The 26028-nt window shown below is 39.0% G+C and overlaps 2 protein-coding genes across 3 annotated transcripts; both read left to right on the top strand.

The window, feature by feature from the left end:
• The first annotated feature begins 5100 nt into the window (after positions 1 to 5100).
• On the top strand, positions 5101 to 12400 carry ABCG25 (ATP-binding cassette family G25). 2 transcript variants are annotated; one of them, XM_022288000.2, is made up of 4 exons: positions 5101 to 5317; positions 5409 to 5633; positions 5770 to 6373; positions 11120 to 12400. In XM_022288000.2, exons 1-4 carry the CDS (start codon positions 5267 to 5269, stop codon positions 12121 to 12123), a joined length of 1884 nt encoding a protein of 627 aa, XP_022143692.1. In that variant the 5' UTR covers positions 5101 to 5266; the 3' UTR covers positions 12124 to 12400. The 2 variants fall into 2 exon arrangements, with proteins under 2 accessions (XP_022143692.1, XP_022143691.1); XM_022287999.2 differs by having other exon boundaries at positions 5409 to 5660.
• Positions 12401 to 22127: 9727 nt separating this feature from the next.
• Positions 22128 to 22631, top strand: LOC111013504 (uncharacterized). The gene has a single exon (XM_022287951.1). It carries the CDS (start codon positions 22128 to 22130, stop codon positions 22629 to 22631), a length of 504 nt encoding a protein of 167 aa, XP_022143643.1.
• The last annotated feature ends 3397 nt before the right edge of the window (positions 22632 to 26028 follow it).

The following is a 26028-nucleotide window of genomic DNA, read 5'->3' as shown; positions in this document are numbered from 1 at the left end:
TTTGTTGTTCATACCGAAATTTTCCTACCAAATTTATTAACTTATGGTATTTCCAGACCCTAAAGATTACTCTCTCTATCCGTTTGATATAACAATTTAATATAATTTGGTATTAAAAATATGTATTTATTTAATTATGAAAATTAGATAACTTAATTGTTGTGAACTGCTATTATTATTATGTAGATGTTGATATTCACTTATGAGATTCGAATAGCTTGCAAAATAATGGGAGTAGTTCAACGATTAAACTTAGAGTCAGAAAAGAAAAAATAGCAAAGTTTCATTGTGTGCATGATAAAAAAAATGTTTAGATCTAGGAGTCAATTAGTTAGAGTTATATGGTGGAGATAGAAATGTTTAAGAAGATTACTCAATTATATGAGTTATGACTTTCAAAGATAAAAGTCTTTAAATCATTGAAGTATTTTTTTAGAATGAGGTATCTTTTTTTAGTACAATCATTCGGAGATTTAGAATAATATTTGTACACACCAATAAGTAGAAAATAACTGAGAAATTAAAAGCAATAAAGAAAATACAAGAATTTACGTGGAAAACTCTAAACTGTACACAAACCACGGCCCATAAAGAAAAATTATTACAATTACATAGATTTTTCTTCCTGACCGCAATTACAAAAAACACTCCCACAAAAAAAATACTACTTAATTAACTTGAATTAATATATATGACTTAAATTATTACAATCACATATATTTCTCTTTTCTTTTATAGCACTTAGAATACACCTCTCCCTTATATCTTTCCGAATAAAAATATATTTAACTCAAACAAATTAATGTGACTATCACATGACTCGTGCCATTGTAGTTTTATTTCAAGAGCTCGTGTTAAGATACATGATAGTCATCATTAACCATTTAATCTAGTTTATCCTATTTTATGAATAATAAAATAATAAAGGTTATTTAAAAAAATTAAGAATCCTCCCAAATATATTTTTTTCTGTTGGATTTATAAGGTGATTACAAACAAAGTTCTACATTGACTAGGGAATGACATGATCGTATATAAGATAGGACAAGTATCTCCATTCGTATGAGGCCTACTGAGTGGAACTAAAAACAAACTCGTGAGAGATATATCTAAAACGGATAATATCATATCATTGTGGGGTACTCGATGTACCGTTCTCCGTAATATTTTTTTTTAATACAAAAGAGACCTCTCCAAATGAAATTCAAATCTTATGCTCTCCATTTTATTATTCCTCCATTTTGTTCCTTTTTAGGTAGGTGCCAACCATCATGTGCTTAAACATTATCTTCCAACTAAAATCTTCTCTCTCTACCACAAGCCCACATGATCTTGACACATGTCAAGTTTGAGATTTTTCAATGAGAACATGACATTGGATAGTCTTTTTTTTCATTATTATTATTTCTTTTAATTAATTTCATGGAAACTATATATTAAACTTAAATGACCAAAAGATCTCCCCATGTTGTAATGTAGATCTTGAATAGGGGATTTTGTGTCTTTGATCAGCCCATTGTTCCTCTTTGCATGGGAAACCCATGTTATTGTGTTGCTAAAATCTATGGTCTATCATACAATCATTTTAATGAATTAGAAAATTTATTCTCTATATTTTGTATCTTACGCTTTGAAATGTTTTAATAATCTGAGTTCTTAAATTTTAAATTACACTTCTATGTAGTTGTCTTTGCCGTTACATCATTAACAAGTGCAAACATGATGTTGTTGTAGGATTTGAATCTGAGCTCTAATGTTGAATAGACTGATAAATGTTCTGCAAGCACAAGAGATCTATACATTGGCGTGATGTTAAGTCCAACACACTTTGATGTCTAACTCAAACAAACAAAGGATTCAGTTGAGAGTAGCAAATAGTAGGATTGTGTATAACATATATCACCCCCTAGACCTCTCCTCTTAATTTGTAGAGGAAATCTCCTTGGATTGATTTGGGTGGACCAACTCGATCGATTCCAGCTAGTTTGATCTGATTAGACAATTCGACTTGGACAATTTGACTCAGACAGTACAATGATTTCAAGTGAACCTGTAGTACAATAATTTCAACCACAATACGTAATATAAGACAAATAACGCTAGTAACCAGGTGAACTTGGTACACCAACATTTTATTAACAATGGTGTTACTAGTTCTTCACAAGTTTTAAAAGTAACTTTTAAACTAAAATTTAAAATTACTTTCAAGACAAATTTCAAGACCAACTCTTAACAATTATTGTTTGCCTGTGAATAGACAGCCTTTGCCATCCATTAGTATAAATGTTGAGTTAATTCCTTATACACTAACAAATTATATACCTTAACAGTAAAATTCACCAACATTTAAGAGAATAAAGTATGCTATATTTATGGGAATATGAAAATGGGTGAGGTAATCAACTTTTAGTAAGTTAATTAAATAAAGCCTTAATAGAAAAAGATTAGAGAAAATCCCAATATTCTTGTTTGCCATTATATTATTAATTGAATTATTTATATATTAAAGATGTTTATTCATTGCTTGGATATTTTCTATAAAACATTTTCTATTAATATTTTATAAAGTGTGTTTAAAAGGAAATTCCAAAATTCTTCATGGATTATAATGTAGTTATTCCTACTATTCATGACACCTATATATGAGCTTTTGTTGGTTGTTTATTAATTTGAATTTATGTCAAATAAAAATCAAATGATAGTAAGGAAAAACAAATCACTTTTTACCAATCTACTCGAAAATTACTTACCTAATCTGTCACATAAATGTCTAAAATGAACTAGGAAATTGCACAAATTTAGCCACAAAATCAAAGATGTAAAAAAAAAAAAAAAAAAAAAGACTCCAAGGCTCAAATTCAACTAAAAAAAACATCCAACAATTAAAAAGAATTAAGTATCACAAAATAGTTTCCCTCAAGAGAAGAACACCCCTTTGGCTTTAACTACTCATTCAAATATAATCATTTAAAAAGGTGAAAACTCAACGTAAATAATACTTACATCTATTACTATTCTAAAATGGAACTTATTTCCTCCAAACCCGATTATTCATATAGTTTTGTGTGGATTCATATAATCGAGGCTCGTTGTTTGGATCGAGACACATTGTGACCAATATGGCACTCGAACATAAGATTTCATGGTAGGTGATATCATAAGGTCCCACATCCTTACCACTATATCATCCCACAAAGGACAAATTCAAACACAATTTCCTAAATTCAACATCTTAAAACGATTTACTTAAAATCTTATTTTCAATATCGATTTTGTACCCAAGTTAAATTAAATTTGATTAAGTTACGTATCTTTTAAAAATAAATATTCGTTTTTTATAGAAAAAAGGTAAATTTTTACTTAAAAAAAAGGGTAGGATTGACAACAACTCTTTGAACATGATTTCCATACACAATACGAGTTTAATTATGGCCACTGTATTTGGTAAAAATATCAAAGCAACTTTTTAGAAACACATAAAACTTTCCAACCATAACTTTAAACTTCATTGATTATTTTTTAACCAAACTTTTTTTCTTTCTTTTTTTGGGTGCAAATTGACTCCTCATTAAATGCTCCCTTCACAAACTCACTGCATTTTGCCTGAATTTCAGCCAACCTTGTAATCTGTTCTTTGACAAAAACAGAAAAAAAAATTGTGATTTCAATGCTCTCTCTCTCTCTCTCTCTCTCTCTCTCTCTCTCTCTCTCTCTCTCTCTCTCTCTCTCTCTCTCTCTCTCTCTCTCTCTCTCTCTCAGGCAAAAGTTGGAAACAGAATCACCAAAAATGACATCAATATGGAGAGGAGAGAGAAAAAATTTAGAGAGAGAAATTTTAAATTTCAAAGAAGGGTTGCAAACTAAATTTGGCTTAAGATATCCAACTTACGACTATCCAATATTGATATGTCAATTCTGTATTTAAATTATAATCTATTTGAAAAATACTCAAGTATAGATGAGTAAACACCTATCTTATACTTATCATACTTATCATGGTTAAATCTTAGGAGGAATAAGGAAGAGAAATGTAAAAATATTTTAGAAAATAATAAGTTATTAATTTTTCAATGGTGGTCCGAATGGAGGTATAGGTGCTCACGATTCACGAGTTACTATCTAAGTATTTTTCCAATCTATTTCTCCAAAAGTACTTTTTAACATTGATTTTGTATTGCTCCAAAATTCACTTTGAATTTATATCGTTTTTCTGAACTCATACTTTCTATTTCTCCTGAATTCACTTCTTTATGTCGTTTTTCTAAATTCAGACTATCTATTTCTCCCAAATTCACTTTTTTCACGCTGTTTTTCTAAATTAAGAGAGAAAAAATTTAAGATTCAAATAAGCGTTGCAATCAGAGTTTAGCTTAAGATACAAATTTATGTCCATCCCATCAATTTTTCAGATCTGCAGATAAAATTTTCAAATAGCATATCTCAAATCTATTTCTTCCAAATACTTGGATGTTTACTAGTGAGCAGCTTATCTTATAATCATCATCATTAAATAATATTTGAAAAAATAATAAATCTTCAATTTTTCAACGGTGACCAGCAATAGATAAATGCTACCTAACTATTTTTCAATCTATTTCTCTCAAATTCATCACACAGTTTTTCTTAAAATCCAAGCTTTCTCCCAAATTCACTTCTTTCGCTCTCAAATTCACTTCCTCGCACTGTTTTTTCCTAATAAATTTAAGAGAGAAAAAATATTAAATTTCAAAGAAGCGTTGCAATATAAATTTGGCTTAAAATACGGATCGATTTTTCAATTTTGCTCATAAAATTTTGTATATCTTAAATCTATTTCTTCCAATCTACGCCATTAATTTTTTAAAATAATTTCCTAAATATCTTAATCGATAAATACCTAAATATTATTCCTTTCATTATTTTTAAGTAATTGGAAGTAGTTAAACTCGGGTCCAAAACACCACTCGCAGCTATACAAACTCAGTGGTGGGAAGCTACAAAAATAGTGTTGGCTTTAGCCATGGAGGTGCCACGCCACTCCACTCCTGTGGCCTCTCAATTTTGACGTGTCATCCACTGAGATGCTCCTTTCCCCCATTAAATACCCTCGCTTCTTTACGCCTTCTCCTTCTCCTCTTCATACCCTCGCTCTCTCTCTCTCTAAACTCATCATTTGTTTCTTCTATTAATTCCATTTCTTACCCTTTTCTCTCTGCTTTCTAGAGAGAGAGTTTCAAATTCAAACCCCAAAATCCCAAAAAGTGCTTTTGCCAGAAGCAGCTCAGCAATGCCTGCCTCTAACGATGTCTCTTCTCCTTCTCTTCCCCTTACTCTTAAGGTAACTAATTGGAAGCAAATTTGGGTTTAAAAAATCTTAACTTTTTAATCTCTAAATTGGATTGAGTTGTTGGATGGTTCTCGTGTTGCAGTTTGTAGACGTGAGTTATCGGGTGAAGATGGCTGATAAAAATGGAAACACTATGGGACGGGTTTTCGGGTGCGGGGCCGGTGAGACATCGGCCCCAGCCGTCCAGGAACGGAATATTTTACATGGGATCACCGGGATGGTGTCTCCGGGAGAGATTCTGGCCATTCTTGGGCCATCGGGGAGTGGCAAGTCGACCCTCCTCAATGCGCTGGCCGGAAGGTTACAAGTAAGATTTTTGGCCGGAAGGTTACAAGTAAGATTAAATATCAATATCAATGAAAATATCAATGGAAATATAGAAATCTAACCGTAAGTTCTATTAATAAAAATATTGATTGATTGATCTCTTATGTCGTTGTCAGGGGAACGGTCTGACAGGTTCAGTCCTGGCAAATGGTAGGAAACTGACCAGACCGGTACTCCGGCGGACCGGATTCGTGACGCAGGATGATGTTCTTTACCCTCACTTAACCGTGAGAGAGACGCTCATATTCTGCTCCCTCCTCCGCCTGCCGTTGTCGTTGTCAAAGCAAGAGAAGATCGCCGTGGCCGAGTCCGTGATCGCCGAGCTCGGTCTCGGCAAATGCCAGGACACAATCATCGGCAACGCGTTCATCCGCGGCGTGTCAGGCGGGGAACGGAAGCGGGTCAGCATCGCCCACGAGATGCTCATAAACCCGAGCCTGCTGATCCTGGACGAGCCGACGTCGGGGTTGGACTCGACCGCGGCGCACCGGCTGGTGAGCACCATGGCGGGGCTGGCCCACAAGGGCAAGACCATCGTGACCTCAATCCACCAGCCGTCGAGCCGGGTATACCAGACCTTCGACTCGGTGCTGCTTTTATCGGAAGGAAGGTGTTTGTATTATGGCAAAGGAAGTGAAGCAATGAGCTATTTTGAGTCCATTGGATTCACCCCCTCTTTTCCTATGAACCCTGCTGATTTCCTCCTCGATCTCGCCAACGGTACGCCCATTTAAATTTACCGTAATCTATCCATTTTTAACTTGACCTCAACTAATCTATCAACTTTTAACTTACCTCAACTAAGTTTAACGGTAGAATTAATTTTATTCAATAATTTTGACTAGTAAATTAGTATTGATTTTTCACTCTCTTTAGTACAATTTGTTGGATGGGATTACAACTCTCCATTTTATATGGCCTTAACTTTGTTTGACGTAACTTAAAAAATGGAAAATTCTCTCATTTCTTTTGTCATTTGTTTGACCTTGAACTAGTTTTTAAAACTCCCATAGAATCAAGGGTAATTTTGAATATGAACTTTTTCTTTTTTTTTTCTTTTTCTTCTTCATTAATGTTCATGATTAGTTGCTTAGAAATATTGAGCCAAAAAGGAATTGAAGTGGTGAGTGATAATTAATGAAGTGTGGATTTTGACTAAATTCCATTAAATATATTTTCTTTTCCTTTTCTTCCTGCCATTTTAAAAGTCTATCGTCTAATTTACAACACAAAATGCCATTGTTAAACTCTTTTGACAACATGAAAAGATTAAATTAAAAAAAAAAACATCTGAGATATTGATATTAGGAGTTGGGTGCTTGAGAAGAACCAATCAGAAACAGAAAATGCATTATTCGAATACACCTGTGAAACTTAAAAGACAAAATATATATATCTCTTTTTAAATCAAATTTTTATTAAGAGGGAGATATTATTATTATTATTATTATTATTTTATATCCACTTCTTGATTTTAATACTTTAGAAGTGGCGGTGGTGGTGAAATATTTTTCTCTTTAAAAACTCTCTCTCCTGAGTTTTTAGGTCAGAAAAATTCTTATTGTAGACTAGAATGGTCTCTCTCCCATCCACGTGTCATTAATGCTTTTGTTTTTATTTATTTATATATTTATTTATTTTGGTTTTTTTCCCCTGGTGAGTAAATTAGTGGATATTGTGTCCATGTTATGGGTCTTTTTTTGCCTTTATGGCAGCATCCACTATCCATGGGAAACTTTTGGGGTTTCTTTCACAACCACCCTATTTATACAAATAAAAAATAAATTAAAATATTTTAAAATATCAAAGCCCTTTCTTCTCAAATACCCTTCATTTTAGGAAAAAAAATTAATTGGGTCTAAGAGTATTATATTATAGTACATAAGGTGTGTGAATTTGAGTTGCTTTAAAATTTTAACCCAATATAGAAATATTTTCACTTTCATCATATTTTCTCTCTTTTATTTAAAATTATTGGTTGTAATTCTAGTCCAAATTTTATGGAATTTAAAGCCAAGGGAGAAAATAAATATGATTATCCCTATCACATGATTTGATGAAAATGAAACTTTGCAAAAAAATTCAATAGATTTGTTTTGACTTTTTAATTTTATGGGTCTTTTTTATAATTTCTTTTTTTTTTAAATAAAAGCCAAGTTGTGGAAGATCATTAAATGGATGTGTAATCCTTATCTCATAAATATCAGGAACCTGAAATGAAATGACCATAAAATAGGGGACTGTCCCACCCTCATTAAACTGCTAGCTGTCAAGAGACTCCTCAAGTCCTATAAATTGTTATTTATTTTTTATATTTAACTTATTATTACTTTTAACTCGTTGGATTATATTCAAATTGATTTTATAGTTTCATTTCAAAATTTTATTTTAAAATTTAAGTAGTGTTATGTATATGAGTCACTTCAAACCCATGTGGTAAATTTTGTAAAAATTGAGTTAGGAAAAAATTGGATTTTTTCTTTTCTTTTAGGAAAGTGGGTCATAAATTAGATACCTTAATTACAAGGTAATTTGATTGAATAATAATTCAACAAACCCATGGTCTTCTCATATTGTTTTTTTGCTTTTTTCATACAAAAAAAGAAAAATTTATTTTCTTTAGCCTAAATCAAATCACTTTCCTTAGTTGTTTTTTTTTTTTTTTTTTTTTTTGCGCCTTTTAAAAGGGCTCTCCATAAACATCAATTTCAACTCTTTTATTGTGTGGAGGATGCATGGGCACTCTGCCCCATATGTCTAAAATCCTAGATATCTCTAGTTTTTCTTTTGACTTGGGTCACTTTTTCCTTTCTTAGTGTTTTTAGGAATCATGGATGAGAGATGATAGATAAAACTTTAGAGTAAAATATTAATGTGTTTTGAGACACATATATGTATATAATATGCTTTTTGAGTTTCAAAAATATCATCAAAATTTTGGACACCATGATTGTAAAGTGTAAGGGATAGGATATGGTGGGGTGGGGAGGTTTTGACTAAATTGGCAATTTCTAGTGCATGATGCATTTAGTTAAATTAGTACAAATTACAAATCCTTCTCTTTTCTTGAACGTTATGAATTAGGGATAATTCTGGGTACTAATTAACATTTAACCACTTGAGTCATGGTGAGATGTGTGAATGATACACATATTTATATCAAAGTCCTAAGACTTTTCTACTCAAAGATCTAGAAAAAAGATCTTCGAAAAGAAAAAGAATTTAATTAAGAGGGGGTAAAATTATAGTAATATTAATTATGATGTAACATATGAGATGGGTATGAAAAATTATTTTTGGGGGGGTAAAACTATATAGTGAGATTAATGCATGGTGGGGTAAGAAAAATTGAAGAAGGGGTAAACCATAGTGATATTAATTATGAAATAACATTTAATGGGGGTTTAGAAATTTAGGAGGGGTAAAACTATAGTGATATTATTAATTATGAAACAACATTTGATGGGATTTTTAAGGGGGTAGGGTTGGGCAATGCTATGTAGGACAAAGTGAGATTAAAGAAAGAAAATACAAAATTAAAAGTTAAATAATGTAATTAAGTCAAGTGGCAAGCTGTTGGAAAAAGATTATTCAACCAACTTCTCTTAGCCTCACAAGCAGCAGCTTAGTGAGCCCCATTTCAAATCTTTTCATTTACAATAAGCCATTATGATCATATCATAATAACCTTTTTCTTTTATTGTTAAATCTTTATTCCTTCCTTTCTTTTCTCCCAAATAATTGAGCTTTGATCATGATCACAAAGCAATGGGTTGAAATTCATAATATAATGGGGACACTTTTGTCAAAAGTTTGAGAATAGTCCCTCCCGACCTTTCGATATAAATACATTTCGGTCGTCCTTCCTCTAGTATCGGGTTAGAGATGATAACGATGGGAGAAATATTAGATATCACTAATAGAGATGACAACAATATGAGAGACAGCCACACTAAATAATTCCTCATCTCTCACAATCAAACTCATAAACCATAGGATCTATCTCCCTGCACGTGATCTTTCTCTTTCTATGCCACTCTTAATTATCCTAGCTCCTCTTACCAAGTCTTTCCTACACAGGTTGTCGAAAACATCCAACAATCTCAATTAAGACTAATCAAATCGAATAATTTATAGTTCCTCATATCAGTTACCTCTCTCCTTCCACTTTCTTCTTTCCAAACAAAAGTCATCAGAATCGACATCGTTGTTGACCTTCCGATATGGATGGATACAGAGCCTCTCACTCTGACACACGATCATATCGAACAATTCGACATCAAACCTACAATCTAGGATGTAGGGTTAGGGTGTAACACGTGTAGGGTTGGGATTTTGCAGTCCCATTTGGCATATAATGGTAGGGCATAATGATAGCGTTTTGGAGTGTGTTAGTGAGAAGCCGTAAGGGAAGTGGAGAGAGAGAGGTGGCCGCCCAAAATGCTTGGTGGTAGGCACCAAGGCACTAGTGGAACTCTTGCCTTTACCACCAAAACAATGCTCACCTTTTTTTTTTTTCTCTCTTTAATTGTTCATGTTTTAAATAATGTTTTCTTTTAATTGAATACTTTTTTGGGATGGTGCATTTTTGTCATGCTTTTCTTTTTTTTTTTTTTGGTTCATTGGGGAAAAATGATTAAAATAATTACATAATGGGAAACATCTCCACTTTTAGAATCTACACGTGCATGCATTTCAAAGTATTGTTCTCTTTCCCTAGCTAATAGGGTTTTTCTCAATTCTTTTTAGAGTTGCTTTTTTTTTTCCTATTTGAATAATTTGAGACACCCAAATCAAACCCTTATCCAATCGCACTTACCTAATTAGTTGTTTTTTTTTTTATTTATTAATCAGTATTGGGACACTGATTTTGTTATTTTATTATTATTATTGTTTTGATCAATTTTCTAGAATCGATCTGGCTTAGGCTAATAGATCCCTATAAAAGGAGCTCATTGTATGATCTGAGCAACACACTGATTTTATTATTTTATGTCATTTTAGGTATAATTTGTTATCGTAGAGGATGTGGTTTTACCCCTTTATCATAGTCTAGAAAAATCTCTCTCTCATAATAAGAAGGATAAGGAAGAATATTATTACGGCAACTTTCAATGGTTAAGAACGTTTAGGTGCTGTTTGGGAATGCTGTTGAAAAAACTATATTCTCTACATCTTTAGAAACAATTCTTTTTAATACCAAAAAAAAAAGTGTGAATAGTGAATTTTAGACAACTTTCCATTTGAGTCATTTCACACCATATAACCCTTTTAACTTAAGGACTGTTTGAGTATCATTGGCTGTGCTTGAATAGTGAAAAGTTAGTGTTAAATCATCCACCAGTGGTTTGAATACAGGACTTCTCTTATTCTCTTGATATCATGTTAAATCATCAATCAGTTCAAAAGTTTAAGCGAATAGAGTACACGGTAAGTTAATAATTTTCTTGTTTGCATGCAATGCAGGTGTGTACCAAGTTGACAATACAAGTGAAGTGGACAAACCCAACATGAAGCAAACCCTAATTTCTTCTTACAACACTCTGTTGGCTCCAAGGGTAAAAACAGCTTGCATGGAAAGCACTTGTACAAAGGAAAGGGAAACAATGCTGCTGTCTGGAGAAGGGAAACACAGCAGCAAAACCAGTCTCCTCTCATGGTGCAACCAACTCACCATCTTGCTCCAGAGAAACCTCAAAGAACGAAAACACGAAACCTTCAACGCTCTCCGAGTTTTCCAAGTCATCACCGCGGCGATGCTCGCGGGACTGATGTGGTGGCACTCCGATTACCGAGACGTTCAAGACCGCCTCGGCCTCCTCTTCTTCATCTCCATCTTCTGGGGAGTTTTCCCCTCGTTTAACGCCGTCTTCGCCTTCCCCCAAGAGCGAGCGATCTTCCTCAAGGAGCGAGCCTCCGGCATGTACACGTTGTCGTCGTATTTCATGGCGCGAATCGTCGGAGACCTGCCTATGGAGCTCATTCTTCCCACCATTTTCCTCACGGTGGCGTATTGGATGGCGGAGCTGAAGCCAGAGCTCGGTGCCTTTCTCCTAACGTTGTTGGTGCTCCTCGGCTACGTGCTCGTCTCGCAGGGGCTCGGCCTCGCCTTAGGGGCAGCGATCATGGATGCCAAACAAGCGTCCACCATCGTGACCGTGGCGATGTTGGCGTTTGTGTTGACAGGAGGGTTTTATGTACACAAAGTACCATCCTGCATGGCTTGGATTAAGTACATTTCGACGACGTTTTACAGTTACAGGCTCTTCATCAACGTACAATATGGTAGCGGAGAGAAGATATGGTCGTTGCTCGGCTGCTCGAGCCACGGAGGTGCGAGGGCGAGCTGCAGATTTGTGGAAGAAGATGTGGCAGGGCAAATAAGCCCTGCATACAGCATTGGGGCTTTATTGTTTATGTTTGTGGGTTATAGGTTATTGGCATATTTGGCTCTGAGACGCATCAAATAGAAAGAAGAAGAAGGAAGGAGAAGGGGCAAGTTTGTTGAGCAAATGAAGCTGCATTTGCAATGTTGACACACTTTGAAAGGATTTTCCACTAACAAATTTGGTTGATCTCTCTTCAACAACTAATGATGATTTGGGTAAATGTAAATAGTCAAAATGAAGGTTATGAATGCTTTTTAGTACCAAATATATGCAATATGGGAAGCCATATAGTTGTCTCTTCTCTAGCTAGCTAGAAGATCCGTCAATAGATTGAATAAAGTTGATTTTTGATGATTTCCATGGGAAAGCACTATCTTACATGATTTTCAAGATATTAATGGAGGAAAGAAACAGGGTATGTCAGAGACAAAAATTAGATGAGAATTAAATAAACAGATAAATTGAGTATTAATAAGAAGCGTAGTTCATAGATAGAGTACCTTATTACACATCCTCTAACTTAGGACAACTAGATACTTTAGTAATCTCTTAAGTATCTTTTTACTTGGACAAGTATGTGTGTTTTTTTAGCTCAATAACGATGGGCCATCGATTTTTAAGATGATACTAAATATCTTATCTACTGAAGATTGGCTATTGAAGCTACGTTCAAAGGACAAATGAGTGGAATAATACAAAGTGATCATTATTCCTTTTTAAGCCAAGTATTGTCTTCCATATATTACCATTTATCTTCCAATTCGAAAGAATCCCCTTATGCAGCTAATTAATTTCATAGGAATGTAAAGGAATTGAGCCAAAAAATTCAAGAAAAAGTGCTATTGCCTTTCTATTAAGAGAATTAACTTGCTCGTTACCAGGCTCAATTTTACACTATATATGAACTGTGCACAAATAATGAAGTAAAAGAGAGAAAAATAAAACCCGCTGCTGTAGCCAAAGGAAGGAAAAATACATAAGGCAAGAATTTAACAAGAAAAATGGTTGGCATTTAAGTCTAACGATATATTCCAAAAGCCTCCTTATTGACAGAAAAGTAGACCTTTGCTGAAGTTGGGAAATTAGGTGGTTCAAATATTTTTTCCATCCAGCAAACAAGGTCAATCTCACACAATATAAGAGAGTAAGGGAAAAGCAGAAAACGAACCAACAAATTTACATTGGTTCACCCCAACAGTTTATGGGTTACATCGAGTCCTCAGATATTTGATACAAAGCACTCAAGACTCCCCAGATATTCACCCTCCAAAGGTCTCAAAAAAATCTCAAGAAAAGTCTTTTAGCTTCTAAGTATTATAACACACTATACTTAGGTATGAGAATGAAAAACTTACAAGAATCAAGATTTAATTACTCCGACTATGACGATCATGATTTACCCCAACGCTCTTGCCAATACCCTGAGCCTCTATCTGCAATCTGCCATAAAACTGCTTTGAAAATGACTTAAAACGGCTAAAAAAAACCTAAGATCGAAGTTGTGCATTTATAGAACATCATGACAGCACCATGGCACTACGAACATAAAAAGTCCACGCACGCCCCATCGGGACAGTGCTGTGACATCGTCCCCCAGCGCCTCGGCCATTCTGACTTGCAGCTGTTTTTCATTCCTTCTTCGTCCCAACGCGCCCCGACTTGATCCCGATTTGTCCTTAATTCGTTCCGACGTCGATTTGGCTCCACCAATCTCAACAATTTATCGAAGGATACATCTGGAGAAGAACGAAGATTTTAGCTATTGATATGGAGAATCAATCAGCACCAGACTTTCCTTGAAGGTGGTTGTTTTTCTTAATTGTTAATGGGCAATTGCTGATTGCGTTTAACTTGATTTTCTTATGCATTTGTAACACCTCGTGTTTAATATCCTTCCTCAAAACTGGGATGAGTGGAGCGAATGCCAAGTTTGCTCCGTAGTTCTTTAAAGTTGGATTAACTGGTGGTTTGATAAGGATGTCAGCTAATTGAAGCTGTGAGGGAACATATCTTGTGATAAGTGATGCCAAAGCTACCTTTTCCATTACAAGGGACAATCCATCTCAATGTGTTTGGTCTTTGCTGGGAAGATAGGATTTATCATAGACATTTGTAGACTCGTGTTGTCGCATAATAGTTGAAGTGCATTGAGAAGTCATATCCCAAGATCTTTCAAGAGAAAGGTTATCTATGTCATTTCAACTGCAGCTGTAGCCATGACAGGATATATTCATGAATCAGCCTCTGAGCCAGATCTAGCTACTATGGATTGCTTCGAAAGAAACACAGTCCAGTGATGCTACAACCTCCTAATATGCGTCACAAAAATCATATAAATTAAGTGAGCTATTTTTATAGAAAGAGATACCATACCTTTAATGTTCTATTTAAGTATTTGATGACGCACTTCCCAGGTTTCGAATCTTTTATCCTTGGTCGGAGTTATTGGCACACTTTTTTACAGCATGACTATGATGTATGGTCTAGTGAGTGTGAGTTATTGTAGAGACCCCACTACACTTCTGTATTTGGTGGCATCCACCAAGCCATCAACATTTGGAGAGGTTGGGTGGGAAGTTGTTGTAGGGTGACGCTTCTAACATTTTAGCCTTGGTGAGGATGTCCTCAGTGTATTTCCCCTGACTTAATAAGTCCTGTAGCAAGCTTATGAACTTCAATACTTAAGAAGTAGTGGGACTGTTCCTAGGTCCTTCAACTTCAAGTTAAACTCTGAGCTTACTGCTTTAACAAGTTTCCACGAGAGAGACAATGTTTCCTCTAAGGATAATGTCATCATTAATGAGAATGAAGTCATGTTTTACTGTAAATGAGGGATTGAATTTAGAGCAAACAAAACCATAATGTAAAAGAAAGGTGGATAATCTTTAAAACCATTCCCTGTGAACTTGCTGTTGGGTTATTAGTGGAGCCAAAATATGTAATGGGCTCATCGGCCCATTACCTAAACTTTCTTTTTCTTCATTTCGTAATGCTGCCTCTTAAAATTTCTAATAACCTTTAGTTATAGGTTTAGCCGTGCTGTGAAGAAAAATAGGGAGTGGCGGCGTGTGTTGATGTGCACACAAATATTGTGGCGGCAGCAGCTTGTTGGCAGAGAAAAAAGATGAGAACAAGGGTTTTGTAGAGCGTTGTCGATAGTTCGTTCTCTTAAGGTTAGTGAGGTTTTTCATTATGTATTTCTAAGTAGCTATTGTCGTAATGCTTAGAAGCTAGGTGTCCATTGTTGTGGCATTTAGAGAGAACTTTGTAGAGCGTTTGTGAGGCACATTGTATTTATCCCAATATTATAGTAGAACTCATTGTCGTAGAAGACTGGACATAGCCATAGTTGGGTGAACCAGTATAAATTTGCTTGTGTCGTTTATGTGTTTTCTCTATTTTTCTCTCATTATTGTAGTTGATTTAGTTTTCACTAAAGAAAGAGTAAGTAAATTTTCCCAACAAGTGGTATCAAAGTGAAGTTGCAGAGTCATGGAGACAAATATCAAGCACATCACTACTATGAAGGGGTTCTGAAGTTCAGTGGAGAGAATTTCAGTTTTTGGAAGATGCAAGTAAAGGATCTTCTTATGTGCAAGAAGATACACGAGACATTGGGGGAGAGACCAACGGATATGACAGACAAAGCTTGGAATGAGATAGATGAGCAGGATGTTGCAAACGTCAGACTGACACTAACGATGAGTGTATGCAGTTTCATGGCGAAAGAGACAACTGCAAAAGAATTGTTGCAGGCCTTGCAAGACGGGATGAGAAACCTTCTGCCAGTATTTTAACATCCACATGGAGGAGGGAACCTCAATGAATTCCCACATAAATGAGCTCACCGATATCTTGAACAAATTAGAATGGATGGGTATCAAGATCGATGAGGAGGTAAAGGCAATGAGGTTGCTGACATCTTTGCCTGACAGTTGGGAGACGATGAAGACCGCGGTGTCGAATTCGTTAGGGGACAATAGCTTGAAATTTTCAGCTATTTGTGATGCCTCCTTATCTGAGGAAGCCCGAAGAAAATTAGGGAAAATATCTGCATCTACTTCAGGGGCAGAAAATAGGATTAAATCAACGTTGGTAGCTCAGTATAAGGGGAAGGGCAAGATGAGATATGGGAAACAGTAGGGACATAGGCAGAGGAGTGAGAGCGGCGAGGTTGAATGTTTTTACTGCCCTAAGAAGGGCAACTTCAAGAAACACTGCATGAAGCTTAATGAGGAACAAGAAAATGAGGATACTCTAAATTACGTGTCAGTGGATGTGTTAGCTTGTATTGAAGGTAACACAACACTTGTAGACCGGTCATCAAAGTGGGTAGTGGACAGTGCAGCTTCGGTGCATGTATCTTCAGACAGGAGTTGGTTCATGTCCTTTACTGCAGGAAATCATGGCGCGGTGAGGATGGGAAATGGGAGATTCTCCAAGAGCAAAGGACTTGGGGATGTTTGTCTGAGAACTGACAGTGGGACCGAGTTAATACTGCATGATGTGAGGTATGTACCCAGTTTCATGATGAATTTGATATCAGCAGGGAAGCTGGATGACGAAAGCTACAGAAGTGAGTTTGCAGAGAATAGATGGAAACTCATGAGGGGATCCGAGGTAGTGGTTGTTGGCCACATAATGTGTTGAGGTTTGGCGTTGCCAGAGGATCAGAGAGAGTTATGCACAGGGTTGCAGATAGTTCAGGGGGAGACTTGAAAGAACTAGCAGCATTGACAGTCAAAATAGATAAGGAGAATCTACCATCAGTTCAAGTACAACAGCTGGGAAGTAGAGGAAAGGGAAAGGGGAACAACTCAGTGAGGTGTTCAACAGACTGTTAGTTTCGAGTCCCAATTGTCAGACCGATTAGCGAGCTGATGAAGTCGCGTAGGCGAAATGGTGCATTAAGAAAGACTACAGTTGGTGCTGAGGTCGATGGTTGTGTCTCTAGAGTGGTAACGGACTTGGGTGGGAGTGCCAAGTCATCAGATGGAAAATATTTCTTCCAGGAGTTGTTGGGTGCGAGTGAAAAAGGAAGCGTCGGGGATCACTTAGTTTAAGTGGGAGCACGTGACTGTGTCTCTAACGTCTGGGAGAAAAGACCGCGTAGGATTGCTCGGTCTCAGGGCAATCACAGATGGAGTCTCAGTTGGTGCTAAGAAGATACTAGAAACTGTCGGTGCAGTGGGTGTTAAGTCTTGGTTGGTGCCAAGAAGACGTCGTTCAATTGGAAGCTATTGGTGTAGTCAGAACTGAGTCATAACGATACTGTTGTTACAGTGGGAGGTGAGATTGTTGTTTTGCCTCCAAGTGGGAGATTGTTGGGTTATTAGTGGAGCCAAAACATGTAATGGGCTAATCGGCCCGTTACCTAAACTTTCTTTTTCTTCATTTCGTAATGTTGCCTCTTAAAATTTCTAATAATCTTTAGTTATAGGTTTAGTCGTGCTGTGAAGAAAAATAGGGAGTGGCAGCGTGTGTTGATTTGCACAAAAATATTGTGGCGGCGGCAGCTTGTTGGCAGAGAAGAAAAAGGAGAACAAGGATTTTGTAGAGCTTTGTCGACAGCCTATTCTCTTGAGATTAGTGAGTTTTTCATTATGTATTCCTAAGTAGCTATTTTCGTAGTGCTTAGTAGTTAGGTGGCTATTATTGTGACATCTAGAGAGAGCTTTGTAGGGCATTTGTAAGACTCATTGGCACGGAAGACTAGATGTAGCCCATAGTTGGGTGAACTTTCTTGTGTCATTTTTGTGCTTTCCCTATTTTTCTCGTATTATTGTAGTTGATTTTGTTGGTCTTGCTTAACAGTAAAAAAGGATACGACAGGTGTACACTCATCACAAAGAATAAATAGATAATATTTCGAGATTGTCCCACAGGAACTTAAAGTTTTCTTTTCAATTCAATGATGAAAAGTTGAGTGGGCAATCTGTCTTATGATTGAAATAGGTGAAAATGGTGTTGATTAAGATTATGTACTTCAAAGAAATAACATCCAGCCCTCCTACTAAGACTTGACTAGAAAAATAAGAATTCACAATAGCAAGTGTGTCTGGCGCACCTATATGGGTAAGTTATACCGGTTTTGCTTCTTGATCGATTCATGTCTAAGTGATCTTGAAGTTCTAATTTAATTATCAATATTTCTATTAATAACTCAACCTTAATTTGATTTTGTCCGACCGTAACTAAAGGATAAGACCCTATGTCTAGGTTCTTAACGGATTCTTCATTTCTAAAGTTTCATTCTCTTAGTTATTCATCCAGATTTTAAATATTATTACTTCACGTTTTCTCATAATGAAGTAAATTATTTAACATCTTAATTGGCCAAATCAAGTTTTTAATTTAAAAATCAATCCAAATGAAGAATAATAGCGTGCCCGGCAAAACTTATAGAAAAACAATCTCAAAATTGTATAGAAATTTTGGAAACAACAAAAACAAGTTTTTTGTTTCAATTTTCAATTTGGTCCAGCATAAAAAAGATTTTGTTTTATCATTCATTAATACATGGATGCTGGGAACATGCAATTTTATTTTTCTCTATTAAAAAAGAGGAAATAGAAACAAAAAATTGGAACGTTACCGAACGGACCCTAAGCGAGCTTTAAGACATTGAATTCAATATGAAACCTTATTTTGCAATTCTCTCCATCTTCTCTCCTCCCTAAAAATCTCCTAAATTTAGCATGGTATCTGAGTTCTTGGTAATTTTGATGGGTTGTTTAGAATTTTGTGAGGATTTTCATTGTTTCTTCTCTTGAAGCATGACTGAAAAGAAAAAAAGAAAAAAGATTTTCGAATTGCCGCTTGAGTTTTTCATGGCCTTGGGTGATTTTGTAAGGTCTCTTTGGAATTTTGTGATCATCTCCAAAATTACCTCTTTGGAAGTTTAGAATCTGCATATGTTTGCTGTGCACCTTAGAAGAAAGGAGCCAATTTGCAATTTTCTAGCAAATGCACGTGGCAGAAAATGACTAGGCGTAGGGATGACAATGGGACGAGGCGGGGCCGGGGGGCCATTCCCATCCCTGCCCCGTCCTCGAAATTTTAGGGGATGGGATTCCCTGCATTATAAATATATTTTTTAAATTTTTAAATTTAAATTTTATTTTTTTAATTAATTTTTGTTATTATTAGTATAAAAGTGAACAAAAAGTGAGGTGTTAGCTTGAGTTTTTTTTTAAATTTAAAACTATTTATAAAATGAATATATATTAATATTATTATATAAAAAAAGAAAAATAATAAAAAATTAAACGGGACGGGGTCGGGGACGGGGACGGGGCGGGGAAACTGATCCCCGTCCCCGTCCCGTCCCCGCCGGGGAACCCGATTGGGATCCCCGATTTGACCTCATCCCCAGTCAAACTAGGGAATCCCCGACTCGATGGTCCGATACCCGCGGGGATCGGGTCTCGCGGGTATTTTTGCCATCCCTAACTGGGCGTGGAGGGTGACACGTGGATCATAGATCCTGCGGAGGATGTACCTAAGTATACACATCTCAGCTCATCCATTTGACCTAACCGAACCCTTTCAGTGGCCTACAAGGATGTTCATAATCCTGTTCCCATACCATTGGTTGAACCGATTATCTTACCTCAGCTCGATCACACCTCCGACACACTCCACGACAACACGCCGTATTTCAGGGTAACCTTAAAGAGCCGTTGAGACCTTGTCGGGGACACTGTTGGGGTTTTCGCCTATAAATAGAACCATTTCGTTTATTTTGAGGTACGCGAACATTTCGATTCTCCTCGATTTAGTTTGGACTTTCACTGATTTTGGCATCGGAGTGCTCACTCTATTTTGCAGGTCTTCTACGTGATATTCAGAGCTTCTTGTCCAGCTCATTCAGGCCGAACCGACGTTCGCGAAGTGGTCAATTTCTTGTTTCAACATTTGGCACCGTCTGTGAGAATCTGATTTAATACTCTCCAGTCGTTCCTTACTAAGCAACTGAAACGAGCAATGGCAATTCCGACCCACTCACAGCTGTCCCACACTCCTAACCCTACTGAAGGACGAGAAAGAGAGCGACAGACCTACACTCGTAGGACCTACTCCCATGTTGTTGGGACCTCTAACAACCGCGTTCTGACTCGCAAGGTTGGCGAAGAACGTGCCAACGGCCCACCTCCTCCAAAGAACAGGGGAGAGTTTCCTCCTCTTCCCCCACGCCCGCCGACCCTCCCGGGGTAGGGGCATGTCCCCACCGCTCAGGCCAGAGCGTTGACCCGTCCATCGTTGCCAATGCAATCGCTGAGATTGCAGAAGTCAAGGCTCGCCTCTCTGCCATGGAGCGAGCTGAAGGCGAGTCAACACCTTCAATCGTTCGTGACCTGCACAAGGGGAAGAGACCAGCTGACCCGACCATCAAGGACAATGGGAGAAAATCGGGTGACCTTATCAACAAAGACCAGGTCGACCCCCTCGCTGTCCTGGAGGTATCCACATTGGCACTCCACCACCCGGAGCTCATCGATGAGGGGAAAGTATCACTTACTGTGACAGGGCCCGTGGCCAGGCTGATCGCCACATCCCAGCTCAGCGTCCAGGGTTCAGCTCCTTAGGGTTCAGCCCGAGGATTCCATAATGACCGCGTGGCTTGCTCAAGGTGCATCATTCCGACCAGGAAGCCTTATGCCATAAGAAGAAGAATCCAGGTGACTCGAGGTACCACGTGGAGCAGAAAACCCGAAGCGAGAAGGTCAACGATCATCGCGGCCAGTCCGGGGCCAAGTCCAGCATCAGGTCCGAGATGGACCAGCTATGGGAGATGATGCAGAACGAGATCAAAGATCTCAAAAACAATTACAAGGCTCAAGGCTAAGTTGATTTCTCGGAACGGAAGGAGTCCCCGTTCACCCATGACAGCCTAGACGAGCCGATCCCCCACAAGTTCAACGCTCCTAGGATGAATCCGTACGATGGGTCGGGAGTCCCTATCTCGTACGTGGAGATATTCGAAGGGAAGATGAAGTTCCTTGCTGCTAGTGATGCCATCACATTTCAAGCCTTCCAGATTGCTCTAGAGGGCTCAGCTCGATTGTGGTACCGGCAGTTGAAGCCGAAATCCATTAGCAGCTATCAGTAGCTGTGCAAGATGTTTATCAACCAATTCTCGGTATGGCAGTTGATGAAGCTTCCAGCGTCCCATCTCAGGATGATTAAACAGCGAGACCGCGAGTCCTTGACTGATTATATCACGAGGTTTATGGACGAGCACATTATGGTGGTAAACTGCATCGATGCGATGGTAATAATATACTTCACCACCGGGTTGAATGATAGGAACCTGGTGATGAAGCTTGGCAGTAAACCGACCACCTCTCTGAATAAGCTACTCATTCGCACGAGGAGGTACATTGACAGCCTCGAGCTTTGGCAGGCCAACGGTGGCAAGCGCTACAGCAGCCGAGATGACAAGTCCTAGAAGAAACGGGACGACTACCGCACTTCCAATCACCGACCCGATGATAAGACTTTCGAGAAACGTGGTGATGCTCGAACCGAATAAAAAAACAGGCCTCGGTTCAACAAGTACATGCCGACCAACACACCTATAGCTGAAATTCTTGCCGCTGTGGAGGAAGGTGGGTTTGAGAATTTACTCTCACCACCAGGGAAGACGCGCAAGCCGAGCGACGAAATAGACAAACGAAGTACTGTCGGTTCCAGAAAGACTATGGTCACGACACCTCGACCTACTATGTATTGAAAGACCAGATCAGGAACCTCATTCGACGTGGCTACCTAAAGAAGTACGTCGACTCTCGTGATAGGGACGAGCCGACCACATCGACTAAAGACAACAACTAGGAGAGTCTCGGACGCCACCTTGGCGCACCGACGACCAACGCCCGATAATCAACACCATTGCTGGAGGCCCCAACAGAAGACAGTTGGGACAGAAGCGCAAGGTGCTGATCTGAGAAGCAACACATAAGGTTTGCACCTCATATTCAAAAAAGCCAACCTTGCCAATTCTGTTCGACGAGCAAGATACCGAGGGTGTGCACTTGCCTCATAATGACGACCTCGTCATCGCCCCCCTGATTGATCACGTTATGGTCAAGCGGGTCCTCATAGATGTAGGAGCTTCCACCAATGTTCTTTCTTTGTCAGTATACTCAGCCCTTAGATGGGAGCGAGATCAGCTAAAGCCAAGCTCTACACCGCTGGTAGGTTTTGCTGGAGAGTCGGTAACAGTAGAAGGATGTAGCTCACTCCCGGTCACTCTCGGCGAAGGGGAGCATCAGGTCACTTCGATTGTCGAATTTATGGTGATTGACAGAACCTCGGCCTATAATACAATATTAGGCCGACCCTTCATACATCAGTTGAAGGCTATCCCCTCCACTTACCACCAGATGATGAAGTATCTGACGGCTTCAAGGATGGCCACCATCCGAGGCGAGTATGAGACGTTAAGAGAGTGCTACGCTGCAGCACTAAAAGGCACTGCCATTTGTGCAACTATTACGGTTGAGGCTCCACTACCGGACGAGCCGACCCGCGGGACCTTAGTCAAGGAAGTCGAGCTTGTGCCACTCCTGAGTCCAGATAAGTAAGTCAGCATCAACACTAAGTTGGGGGCAGAGACTAGGGCAGAGCTCATCACCTTCTTGAAAGCGAATGCCGACGTCTTTGCATGGTTGCATGAAGACATACCAGGGATCGACCCGAGCATTATAGTTCATAGGCTTAATGTATATCCCTCTTTTAGACCTGTAAAGCAAAAATGTCGATTTGTCGATGCTGAGCGTAGCCTTGTAATAGGTAGACAAGTTGATAAGCTCTTACGAGCTGACTTTATAAAAGAAGTTCACTACCCCACGTGGCTCTCTAATGCAGTATTAGTTAAAAAAAAAAGCTAACGGTAAGTGGCGCGTCTGCATTGACTTCACGAGCCTAGACAAAGCCTGTTTGAAGGATAGGTTTTCTCTGCCTCAGATAGATCAGCTCGTCGATGCCACCACTGGCCACGAAATACTTACATTTATGGACGCTTACTTAGACTACAATCAAATCAAAATGCATGTAACGGATCAAGAGCACAACTCATTTGTAACCGACTAGGGGCTCTACTACTACAAGGTCATGCCGTTCGGCCTGAAGAACACTTGGGTCACGTATCCGCACATGGAGAACATGATGTTCATGAAACAGATCGGCAGAAACATGGAAGTATACGTAGATGACATGTTGGTCAAAAGCAAGCAGGTCAACTCACATATAGCCGACCTGACCGAAGCCTTCGATGTCTTTCGCCGCTACAACATGAAGCTAAACCCGGAGAAATGTGCCTTTGGCGTTGCTTCGGGCAAGTTCCTCGGCTTCATGGTCAACCAGCGAGGCATCAAGGCCAATCCAAACAAGATCTGGGCAGTACTTCAGATGGAGCCCCTATGAATTTGAAGCAACTCCAACGCCTCAACGGCCGCGTAGCTATGCTAAATCGATTCGTCTCAAGGTCCAGCGATAAGTGCCTCCCATTCTTCAAACTACTGAGGAAGAGGGAAAGGTTCGAGTGGACATCAGAGTGTCAGTTGGCCTTCGACCAACTCAATGAGTTCCTTAGTACGACACCTCTACTAGCCAAACCACTCCCTGGTGACAAGCTGATAATGTACCTAGTAGTGTCCGAGAAAGCCGTTAGCTCAGTACTTCTCAAGGAGGAACAGGGTCAGCAACACCTTGTATATTACACCAGTAAGTCACTAACCGAGGCGGAAACTCGATATCTATGTATCGAGAAGCTAACGTTAGCACTCGTTACCTCAGCTCGTTGACTGCGACCTTACTTCCAGGCACACCATGTTACAGTGATGACTAACTTCCCTCTGAGGCAAGTATTCCACAACTCTGAGATCTCAAGGCGACTCATGAAATGGGCCCTGGAACTTAGCGAGTATGACATTGGTTTTGATCTTAGGACGACGATGAAAGGACAAGCAGTAGCCGACTTTATTGCGAAACTGACCTCGTATAGGCCTGGGGCCGACGACCGAGCCTAATGGACCCTCTACGTCGACGGCTTCTCCAACAACAAAGGTTGCGGAGCTGGCATGCTCCTAGTCGGCCTAGGTGACCTGAGGTTCGAGTACACGCTCCGGTTCAACTTTAGAGCCTCAAATAATGAAGTAGAGTATGAAGTCCTAATCGCCAGACTAAGAGTTGCGAGAAGAATGTGAGTGAATCATCTCCTCATCCTCAGTGATTCGCAGCTCATAGTCCAACCAAATCAATGAGGAGTACCAAGCAAAGGATAGCTGCATGGAGCGCTACCTGGGCAAAGCGAAGGAACTACTTAGCCAGTTCAAAGAGTGTGTAGTCCGTTAGGTCCCCATGTCGGAAAATTTGAATGTCGACGCGCTAGCTCATTTAGCCTCGGTATATGAGACCGATATGAAGCAATTCGTCAAAAAATGTGACAAGTGTCAGCGCTTCGCCACCATACCGCACCGGCCTCCTAAACTTCTCACCCTCATATCTAGCCCCTGGCCTTTTGCCCAGTGGGGCCTGGACCTTATTGGATCCCTCCCCACTGGTAAAGGTCAGGTCAGTTATGCAATTGTTGCAACAGATTACTTCACCAAATAGGTCGAAGTCGAGCCACTGGCAAAGATAACCGAGCAGAATATTACGAACTTCGTATGGAAGAACATAGTTTACCGGTTCGACATACCCTATGCCCTGATTACTAACAACGGCAAACAATTCGACAACGCTCGCTTTAACAAGTTTTGCAACGATCTCAGCATCAAGCACTTCAGTTCATCCCCTGCTCATCCCCAGGCTAACGGACAAATTGAGGTCATTAACAAGATTATAAAGCGAGGACTTAAGACGAAGCTTGAGGCGTTGAAGGGTCGTTGGGTCGAGGAGCTTCCAGAAGTCCTTTGGTCATACCGAACCACGACCAGAGGCTCAACTATAGAGACTCCATTTAGCCTTGCGTTCGGCTCAAAAGCAATCATGCCAGTGGAGATTGGCCTACCTCGTTAAGGGTAGAGAATTTCGACCATATGGCGACTGACGAGGCACTCCTGCTCAACCTGGACCTCCTGGAGGAGAAACACACTCAGGCTCTGCTTCGCCGAGCAGAATACCAAAATTGAATGGCTTAGTATTATAATGTTAAGGTCAAGCTGCGAGCATTCAAACTAGGAGACCTCGTCCTAGAAAAGGTCCTAACCCACGTTGGAGCACTAGAGCAGAACTGGGCAGGCCCATACAAGGTTTGTGAGGTAGTTCGGCCCGAAACATACATCATCGCTGACTTGAACGGCAACAAGTTACCTCACCCTTGGAATACTCAGCATTTGCACATTTATTATCAATAAATGTAAAACAATCTAAGTGTAACTAGGTTGTGTGCATTATTAATAAACGCTGACCTGTTTTGATCTTAGTCTACCTCGTCTGACTGAGCTAAACTTAAATGGGGTCGAGCAATGATATTAGACTTCGAAGTGAGAATGATTCACTGATTGACTTGGATCATACTCCCCTCATTAATTAGTTGCTCATAAAAAAAAGTTTCTTTTTCACGCACTAACTACAAACAAGGCAATTTAGTTAAAATGATGGTGAGCAGAAGTAAACAAAACAACCTTGGAAATTCAATTAACTTTTAAAATGAGGTCGAGGCGTATGTATCTCGGCCATTACAAAACTGAGCCGAAGCACAATCGCTCCGACTCGACAGGACTTTGCAAAAAGAAAAAGAGATGTCAAAAGGAGTATCAGAAGCATTCAATTGGGGCACTTCAGGCTCTGTGTTCGGGTCATCTTGGCCTTCAACAAAGTCAACCTAAACGTCCTCATCGTCTTCCACCTCCAGCTCGGCCTCGTAGTCCTGGTATACTGAAGTGAGATCCAGATAAGGTGCCAGCTTCCTCATAGTGTTAGTGGCAAAGTCGAAGCCTTTATTGGCCAATGCCTTCACCACCTAATTGAATTCTA

This window comes from Momordica charantia (genome assembly GCF_013281855.1).
Source record: "Momordica charantia cultivar OHB3-1 chromosome 11 unlocalized genomic scaffold, Mcharantia_2.0 BLBB01000011.1, whole genome shotgun sequence".
NCBI lineage: Eukaryota > Viridiplantae > Streptophyta > Magnoliopsida > Cucurbitales > Cucurbitaceae > Momordica > Momordica charantia.
The sequence above is the reverse complement of the archived record's forward strand: the minus strand, read 5'-3'. Positions and strand labels throughout refer to the sequence as shown.

Excerpts from the sequence above, each read along its gene's own strand:
- ABCG25 (XM_022287999.2), top strand. The coding sequence starts at position 5,267 with ATGCCTGCCTCTAACGATGTCTCTTCTCCTTCTCTTCCCCTTACTCTT. Across the intron at positions 5,318-5,408 it reads CTCTTCCCCTTACTCTTAAG|TTTGTAGACGTGAGTTATCG; the intron begins GTAACTAATTGG and ends CTCGTGTTGCAG. Across the intron at positions 5,661-5,769 it reads TTTTGGCCGGAAGGTTACAA|GGGAACGGTCTGACAGGTTC; the intron begins GTAAGATTAAAT and ends TGTCGTTGTCAG.
- LOC111013504 (XM_022287951.1), top strand. The coding sequence starts at position 22,128 with ATGGTCAAGCGGGTCCTCATAGATGTAGGAGCTTCCACCAATGTTCTT.